Below are 9,955 nucleotides of genomic sequence, written 5' to 3'. Positions count from 1 at the left end.
TGTTCCGCTTTCAGTCCAGCTCTCTGCTAATGCACGTGGGAAGGCAGCAGAAAATGGCCCAAGGCCTTGGCCTCTGTACCAACATGGGAGACCAGGATGAGGCTTCTGGCTCCTGGCTTTGGTCTGGCCCAGCCCCAGCCAATATGGCCATTTGAGGAGTGAATCAGTGGATCGAAACACAATCCTCCCTCCCTCCCTCCCTCTCTCCCTCCCTCCCTCCCTCTCTCTCTCTCTCCCTCTCTCCCTTTTCCTCATAACTCTACCTTTCAAATGAATAAATAAATCTTACAAAAAATAAAACGTATAAACTACCCTTGCAGGGACCATGGCCATGGGACTGTACCTGACATAACTACAAGATATATTGGTTCTAGTTAGGGTCATGAGGCTGCCAAACTAGGATGACTTCTCTGCCTGTGTGGTCATTTGTAATCCTATGTAAAAACCCATGAGGGCTATGCTCACCAAACAAAAATGCCTGGTATAACTGTACTAGCATGGTTAATTTTCTAGTTAGTAAGTTCTATATGATTGTACTGCATGCTATTAGTCATTATTATTTATTTTCTGTGGTTGTGTACATTTCAAGTAGTCTTTTTATCATTTTTATCAAAGAAATATAGTATGTGTTAATTAATTCCCATATTTTAAATCTTAGTCTTTTAGTGTTTCTGTTGTCTCTACTAACCCTCATTTTGGTGTCTTATTTAGGAATAATTGCTGCTTATGTTATTTATTTATTTCTTCACTTTCAGATATTATTTCTTTTTATTTTCATTTATTTTATTTTTTCCCATATTAACAAAGGTTTATTTTCTTAATTTCTTTAAATTGCACAAGCTTCAGATATTTCATATATACAGATTTAGCAACAAAGTGATATTTCCCACCTTACTCTCCCTCTGCCCATGCTCCAACAAGTCTTCTTCCTCTACTATTTCCACTCTTAATTTTACAAAGATCTACTTCCTTTTAACACTCGTAGAAAAGAGTTTAACAAATAGTATGAAGGAAAAAAAAACACAGTTACTCAACAGAAGAGACTACTTCTTCTTGACCAAGCTTTGAGACTTCCATGGCTACAAATCTTTGCAATGACTGCTTACTTCACATCTCTTATTCCTTGTGATATGTGTCAGGCATATCAATCCAATTTCTCAGCAGATCATGTTTTGGTTTTGTTTTGATTTGTTTTTAGATAAGCCACATAGATCAAATGTAGTAACACTTTATTCTGACTTGGCAAATTCTCTCTTGGCAAAATAATGTTTAAGTGTTAAGTGTAGTTCCCTGGGTCTTCAACCTTTCTTATCATGAAGCTTCCATTTAATGCCATAAGATCTATTTGATATTTAGGGTATGTGTGTTCTTATTATTTGTTTTAGATGTGCTCACCATGGGACTGATTAAAATGACAAACCCTGCCATTGTTGGAATAGAAACATCAAAAAAATTACATGTATATGAATGAAATATTAGACTCACATAATTCACAGGCAACAACAAATTCAGTATGAGCAGTTGTCACTTCCTGAGATCCTTCCACAGGTATTATATTCCTGTTGAGATATGCACCAGCCACTTCCTGCTTCTTGCACATCACTCTGTATTTAGCTAAATTTTTCCTTTCTCTGTAGTACTCAACCCTTTCTATTAGTCTATGTTATTTGTTAGTTTTATTGTCTGAATTCTGGACAAGAAGATAAATTCCATGAGGCGAGACATTTTGACTGTCACTCATATCCTCAATAGCCTAGGACAGTACGTGGAATATAATTATTACTCAATATAATTTTTAAGTGTTCTTTACTCTGTTAGGGGAAAGAATGGATTTTCTGTCTGAAACAATAAAGAGGGACAAGAAATAGGAATAAATGTGGTTGTTATCAGCACATGGATGTTGAATAATTCTCTCCTGGGGGCATTCACAGTTTCAAGAGAAAGACAAAGTACCTTTGGGTTTTCTGAGCAAGATATGGGTCTGGCCATAAACAAGGAGTTCCAAAAGTCTGTTTCTTTAAAGCTCAGTGTCATGCTACTAGCTATATTCTCTTTTTGGAAATTAGCTTGTTTATTTTTAAGTAAGTCTTCAGGAGTTCAGGAACCTTGCTCATTCCAGCAGAGGAAGTCACCTGTTCTTGACCTAACAGAAAAATCCGCAGATTTTAGGGGCATCTCATCCTGTTCTTCTTGATAACTAACCCAGAACTAGAAAATAGCAACACATACTAGAATTTTATGAGCCCACGAAACTCATCCCCAGCAGATCACCTTTCTACAAGAATGTTTCCAGCAAGTTTCCTATCTGGCTCCACTTTGTCATTTGTTCTCAAAATGTACTCCATCATAACTGTAGTTATCAAGCTTATCTCAGAATTAGCAAATGTTGAAGTGGACACAGTCTAAAAGATTGAAGTGTAATAACCTTAAATTAGATTAGAGAACAACTTTTAAAAAGTGACTATAATTTAAAAAGTATTTGTTGCAGATTTTTTCCTGTAAATAATATATATTCTCAATTCTAAATTTAACTTAGTTTTATCAAGGTTTTATTCCACTAAGGGTCTCTGATTTACTTTTTTGTCTAAAACTCAAATCCTACATTTATTGAGAAGTTCAATACCTACTAATGATATAGGAACAGATATATTTTAACTACAATCATTCAGTTACTGAGTTTCGTGTTACTGTACTCATAGGATATTTTTATATCAAAATCTACAAAAAATAGCAAAGGTCACTAAGAAAATTTTCTACTGCCAATCTCTCTCTTTAGAGCCCCTTTTATCTCATTATTCCTGAGACTGTAGATGAGGGGGTTCAACATGGGGATCACCACTGTGTAGAACACAGACACTATCTTGTTCTGGTCAGTTGAGTAGCTGGACTTGGGCATCACATAAATGAATGTAATGGTCCCATAGAACAGAGTGACTGCTGTGAGGTGGGAGGTACAGGTAGAGAATGCCTTTTGGCGCCCCTCAGTGGAGCGCATCTTCATGATGGTGATGAGGATGTAGATATAGGAGACAGCTATGACAAACACTGTGATGGCAATGATGAAGCCAACAGTAAACGATGGAACAACTACAGGGACACTGACATCAGAACAGGAGAGTTCAACTAATGGAGCAAAGTCACAGAAAAAATGGTTGACTCTGTTTGGTCCACAGAAGAGTAAAGAAAAGAAAGTGAATGTAAAAGTAGACGCATTAAGAAAACCACCTACATAAGCCACTGCAAATAACTGGATACAGACTTGTGTAGACATTTTGGTTGAATAAAGCAGTGGATTGCAAATTGCCACAAAGCGGTCATATGCCATGGAAGCCAGAAGGAAGCATTCAACTGTCCCAAAAAAAGCTCCTGAACCGAGCTGAATGCCACATCCAAGGTAGGAGATTGTGTTTCTCTCCACCAGGAAGTTTACGAGCATGTTAGGTGTGACGGAAGATGAATAGCCTATGTCAGCAAAAGCTAGGTGGCTCAGAAAAAAGTACATGGGATGATGGAGCTGAGAAGAGATTCTGATAAGAACGATTGTGCTGAGATTGCCAGATATGGTCACCAGGTAGATGCATAGGATGATCACGAAGAGGACGACTCGTAGCCCTGGATCATCTGTTAAGCCCAGGAGAATGAACTCTGACACTGCAGTGTGGTTTCCACCCACCAGGGAATCCATAGGACGACATAGGTACTGACAAAATGAATCTGTGATGAAAACAGTACATTTTAGAAGTTAACCAATATGGGGGCTGGTGCTGTGGCACAGCAAGTTAAAGCCCTGGCCTAAAGCACCAGCATCCCATATGGGTGCCAGTTCTAGTCCAGGCTGCTCCTCTTCAGATCCGGCTCTTTGCTATGGCCTGGGAAAGCAGTGGAAGATGGCACAAGTCCTTGGGCCCCTGCACCCGTGTTGGAGACATGGAAGAAGCTCCTGGCTCCTGACTCCTGGCTCCTGGATCCTGGCTCCTGGATCCTGGCTTTGGATCAGCTCAGCTCTGGCCATTTTAGCCAGCTGGGGAGTGAACCAGCAAACGGGAAGACTCTCCCTTTGTCTTTCACCCTCTCTCTCTCTACCTCTCTCTCTAACTCTGTCTTTCAAATAAATCAAAGAAATATTTAACAACAACAAAAAAAAGAATGGGAGACAGACAAGTAATAAAATTTTAAAAAAGTTAACCAATATGATGGTTTTCTTTTCATTATCATATATAGCTTTTTATTATAAAGATATCCAAGCAACAATACATATCATAATAAGTCTATCTGAAATTTTAAAATTTTTGGCAGAAACCCCAGAGAAATACCTTAATATAATATATCCTTTTCTTTTTCTATTACATTGTTTCAAAAAAATACATGAAAATGTCTTTAAAACAGAAGAATAAAACTGTAAGATTAAGGAAAATAATAAAAATGGTTGCTGAGTATAATGAAAAATAAAAACATACATAGAATTTTGTGGTAAAGAATTCAGTAATAGCTAACATTTTACATGCTGCCTAAAAGATAAGCATATAGATAAGAATTATGTACATATTAGATAATTACATAAATTATATATGCATACATATAATTATATATCATTCCTTTTCATAGTGATTTCATTCCTATTTCAAAGTACTTGGTAAAACAATATTTTCCATTACAAATGTGTTAAAAGTACCCAGTAAATTTATAGTAGATGACCTAATTCATAATCATATTTTATCTCATATGATTATACATACATATGTACAGTATGTTAATTTTTCTGTAAAACTATTACCTTAATTATTATTTTATATATTAGTAAACAAAGTCAGAAAGAAACTGTAGAACTGGCCCAAGTTGATACAGCAAATGGTGGAGTCAGAATATGGGCCCTGAAGAATCTGACTGCCCATGCCTTAGTAACCATGCCATAAATGAAGTTAAATAACAGTAACAATAAAGCCCTGAAAACGAGTGAACACACCTGAAAACGAGTAAACAGCAGACCCTTTAAGCCTTCTGACAGCAAATGTATGAGTCACCTAAGTTGTTACATGTTTCACATGTAACATATGTCTATCAGTTGAATACAATTGATATTATAATTGGGATTATGAAAGAGGTCACCTACTATGAATTTATTGTGCATCGTAAAATATTTAAAATCATATTATTTTACCATATAGTCTAAAGTATCAGTATAATCTCTCTGAAAACAGGCATGATTAATACCTAACACATAATTTAAATAGGTTCTTCAAACAAATTAATTCATTTTACTGAAAAGCATTTTCTTTTGGGGTTTTAGAGAATGAAATAATAGCATGCCCAGTATAATAAGTGGTTAAATAAAGTATTGCATAAAAAGTTATGAGAAATCACTGAGCTTGTGAACAGATTGACTTTATCTCCAGATTTTCCAGGCATATATAATCAAGCTTTTTCTAACTCATAATTGCCTTGATTATAATTCATTCAGACCTGTTAGACCCATAAACAGAGTGAATCTTTCTGCAAATATATTTACAACATATTTTTAAATCTTCAATGTAAACCTTTAAGCATCAAAAATGCATATTTTTGGCATTTCCACCAAGTGCCAGTTTTGGGTGCTGTTTAAAGACCAGGAGTTCTGTCTTATGGGTGGATTAACAGGGAATGCTAATAACTTATATTAAGTTTATTTATTCACATAGAACTGATGATGGACACCAAATAATTCAGCCCAAGATGCTCACTGCTGATTGCTTGATTCCATCTGCCCGGTGTCCTCATATGGCTTGTGAGTGCAGATAACTAACTTAGACAGTAAAGTGTCTTCAAATGCTGAATGAAAACCAATACCCCTGGGAATGTCTTGGCAAGCCTTACCTCTTGGAATGAGAACTGATTCATCTTTTAGTAACAAATCAAGGTGCTAGTGGTTATATAACTATATTTTAGTTTTGTTTTCCTTTGAGGATAAACCTCAGATGACACTGGGGAATCTGATTTGAAGTCAAAAGCATTATGGAGTGTCATTTTCTGGAGTAAATGTTTAACAGTTCAACTCATATACAAAACAACTAATTTTTCAAGAGACTCAATTCTCAAGTGGTCAATTATTATTTTGTTTCTATCTGGTTATTCATTCCTAGTTCCATGACCTTTGTTTAGTCACTTTAGAGAGTATGATATAACAAAGCATATTATCAATATTGACTCCAACTTTGCTTTGATATTCTGACTAAAAATTACCTGGCAATAAATTCCAGATATCAAACATTAACCTTAGCTTTATCCATTCATTGTGTGTTTATTTTTTTTTTACTGAAAAGTATTTTGTCTCAATATCTGTAACACATGTGATTAAGTAACTTAGGGGTACCACAGAAGCAAGTAAAACATGGCCTCTCAATAAAAATTCAGTCTGTATGATTCTGTGACTGACTATGATGGTTAAAGGTTGCAAATATTTCATCATGCAGGTTGTAGACCAGCATTCAGAACTTGATGCTTATACTTCTTTTTATTTTAAGTTTTAAATGTGATGTGGCTGGCGCCAGCACCCCAATATGGGTGCCGGTTCTAGTACCGGTTGCTCCTCTTCCAGTCCAGCTCTCTGCTGTGCCCCAGAAGGGCAGTGGAGAATGGCCGAAGTGCTTGAGCCCTGCACCCACATGGGAGACCAGGAGAAGCACCTGGTTTCTGTCTTCAGATCAGCGCAGTGCCGGCCATAGTGGCCATTTGGGGAGTGAACCAATGGAAGGAAGACCTTTCTCTCTCTCTCTCTCTCTCTCTCTCTCACTGTTTATAACTCTACCTGTCCAAAAAAAAAAAAAATGTGCACTATAAAGTATACGGAGTCCTCATTCTGTGTCTTCATTGAGACTTTGTATATGACAAGTTCTCCAAAATCACAACCTTAGAAACTCCTGTAGAAGTGATTTATAGTGAAGGACTGATCTCAGGGAAAACACTTCAATATGAGAGAGAATTCAGGACAAAACTTTGTAAACATCAGATAAAGATGTACAATTAGTAGCCTCTGGGGTAGCTCAGGATGCCCTTGGAAGTTCTTGGCACACTGAGTCATGGCCAGTCCTATGCAGCACTGTGGGGCCAGGTCTCTGGACCTGCTCCAGTCTTTGCCACCTCTGAACTTGACCAATTTAAATCCCAATCCATACTCCAGGACCGCACTTCAGATCTGGCTCCCTGCTAATACACCTTGGAAAGCAGCAGCAGATGACCCAAGTGCTTGGGCCCCTGCCATCCACGTGGGAGACCCAGGTGGAATTCCAGGATCCTGGCTTCAGCTTGGCCCAGCCCTAGCTGTTGTGGCCATAGAGGGAATGAACCAGGAGATGGAAGATCTCTCTGTGTCTCTACATGTAACTTGGCCTTTTAAATACGTAAACCTTTGCAATTAAACAAGTACGCTAAGCATCTTTTTCCTGAAAAAAATATTATGGCTCATGAATTCCCTTCTGCAAAAGAGGAGTATTGAAAGAATACCGGAAAACTGGTAATAGCGGCCACAGCATCACGTGAGTGCCTGCAGCCTCCCCACAATACCCCCTTGCCTGCCCACCATGGCTGGAAAGGAAGAAGCCATTGATGATGCATGAAAGAAGGTGTGATCTGTGAGGATCACAAAATATGGAAAAAGAACACCTTTTCCTTTATGATTTGATGATGACCTATACACTGGAGTGGTCCAGCCTAACGGCATGTGGCTTCACGATGTAACCAGACCAGAAGGAAGAGATTTCAGCATTCATCATCTTGTCCTGGGACATATGCATCAGCTGAACAAAAGCCACCTATTGAAATAGCAGCTCCCTGATGATGACGCTCACTTTGATAATTCATACTACAACAGTGAGAAAGATTTTGGTTCGATTAGTGGAAAAATTCAAATAGAAATCAAGATCAGCCATGGAGGAGAAGTAAACAGGGGTCATTATATGCCCCAGCACCTTTGTGTCAATGCATCGTTCTTGTTTCTGACTATACAAAATATCCTTCTAAACCAGACCTTTCTGGAGAGTGCCACCCAGACTTACATCCCTGTGGACATCAGAAAGAGGTATATGGGCTTTCTTGGACATCAGTGCTGTTCCAAAGGAAGGAAAAGTAGTGGATGTGAAGATTATCATTACAGGGCTTACAGCAGTAGTAGAAGATATTTCTTGGCATCTGACCCATGAATCTTTCGATCAGTTACTGATGACCAAAATCTTAGATTTTGTGTACTTGTTCAAACAATGCCTCCAAACCAAGCCACTCATTTGATGCTTACACTGTGAAGTGAACTGTATCTCTTTCAATCTGTATAATGAGTTGTTTAGTCATGATGTTTACACTGCTAAGATACCTGGTTACTTTTGAAATCTCAATTAAATCTGGGTGATTTACTCTGAGTCAGAAGACAATATCATACAAGTGTGGCAAATGGTAGAGAACATTTGCAATGAGAGTTCCCTGAAGAAAGTGTGGATTTAAGGATCCTAGATATGTCTGCACTTCTTGTGATTTTATAATCCCCTACTTCCCCTCTCAACAATGAGATTGACTTAACGCTAGTTTTTTTATTATTATTATATTTAGTAAATATAAATTTCCAAAGTACAGTTTATGGATTACATTGGCTTCCCCCCCCATAATTTCCCTCAAACTCACACCCCTCCAATCTCCCGCTCCCTCTCCCATTCCATTCACATCAAGATTCATTTTCAATTCTCTTTTATACAGAAGATCGATTCATTATATGTTAAGTAAAGATTTAATCATTTTGCACCCACACAGAAACACAAAGTGTAAAAATACTGTTTCAGTACTAGTTATAGCATTACTTCACAGTGGATAACACATTAAGGAAAGATCCCACATGAGAATTAAGTACACAGAGACTCCTGTTGTTGACTTAACAATTTGACACTCTTGTTTATGGCATCAGTAATCTCCCTAGGCTCTAGTCATGAGTTGCCAAGGCTATGGTAGCCTTTTGGGTTCGCCAACTTTGATCTTATTCTGACAGGGTCATAGTCAAAGTGGAAGTTCTCTCCTCCCTTCAGAGAAAGGTACCACCTTCTTTGATGACCCGTTCTTTCCACTGGGATCTCACTCGTAGAGATCTTTCATTTAGGTCTTCTTTTTTTTTTTTTTTCCCCAGAGTGTCTTGGCTTCCCATGCCTAAAATACTCTCATGGGCTCTTCATGCAGGTCCGAATGCCTTAAGGGCTGATTCTGAGGCCATGGTTATATTTAGGACATCTACCATTCTATGAGTCTGCTGTGTATCCCATTTCCCATGTTGGATCGTTCTTTCCCTTTTTGATTCTATCAGTTAATATTAGCAGACACTAGTCTTGTTTGTGTGATCCTTTTGACTCTTAGACCTATCAGTGTGATCAATTGTGAACTGAAGTTGATCACTTGGACTAGTGAGATGGTATTGGTACATGCCACCTTGATGGGATTGCATTGGAATCCCCTGGCACGTTTCTAACTCCACCATTTGGGGCAAGTCCGATTGAGCATGTCCCAAATTGTACATCTCCTCCCTCTCTTATTCTCACTCTTATATTTAACAGGGATCACTTTTCAGTTAAACTATGCAACACTTAAAGGGTTGATAACCAGAATCTACAAAGAAATCAAGAAACTCCACAACATCAAAACAAACAACTCACTTAAGAGATGGGCCAAAGACCTCAATAGATATATTTCAAAAGAGGAAATCCAAAGGGCCAACAGACACAGGAAAAAATGTTCAAGGTCACTAGCAGTCAGGGAAATACAAATCAAAACCACAATGAGGTTTCACCTCACCACGGTTAGAATGGCTCACATTCAGAAATCTACCAACAATAGACGCTAGAGAGGATGTGGGGAAAAAGGGACGCTAACCCACTGTTGGTGGGAATGCAAACTGGTTAAGCTACTATGAAAGTCAGTCTGGAGATTCCTCAGAAACCTGAATATAACCCTA

At 38.1% G+C, this 9,955-nt stretch overlaps 1 protein-coding gene and 1 pseudogene across 1 annotated transcript; one reads left to right on the top strand and one right to left on the bottom strand.

Annotated features, from left to right (window-relative positions):
- Nucleotides 1-2,740: 2,740 nt before the first annotated feature.
- LOC100340981 (olfactory receptor 5P76) lies at nucleotides 2,741-3,685 on the bottom strand. The gene has a single exon (XM_051824384.2). The coding sequence runs from the start codon at nucleotides 3,683-3,685 to the stop codon at nucleotides 2,741-2,743; it is 945 nt and encodes a 314-aa protein (XP_051680344.1).
- A 3,655-nt stretch (nucleotides 3,686-7,340) lies between these two features.
- LOC138849663 (histone-binding protein RBBP4 pseudogene) lies at nucleotides 7,341-8,532 on the top strand (annotated as a pseudogene).
- The last annotated feature ends 1,423 nt before the right edge of the window (nucleotides 8,533-9,955 follow it).

The sequence above is a fragment of the Oryctolagus cuniculus genome, chromosome 1 (genome assembly GCF_964237555.1).
Source record: "Oryctolagus cuniculus chromosome 1, mOryCun1.1, whole genome shotgun sequence".
Classification (NCBI taxonomy): Eukaryota; Metazoa; Chordata; class Mammalia; order Lagomorpha; family Leporidae; genus Oryctolagus; species Oryctolagus cuniculus.
The sequence above is the reverse complement of the archived record's forward strand: the minus strand, read 5'-3'. Positions and strand labels throughout refer to the sequence as shown.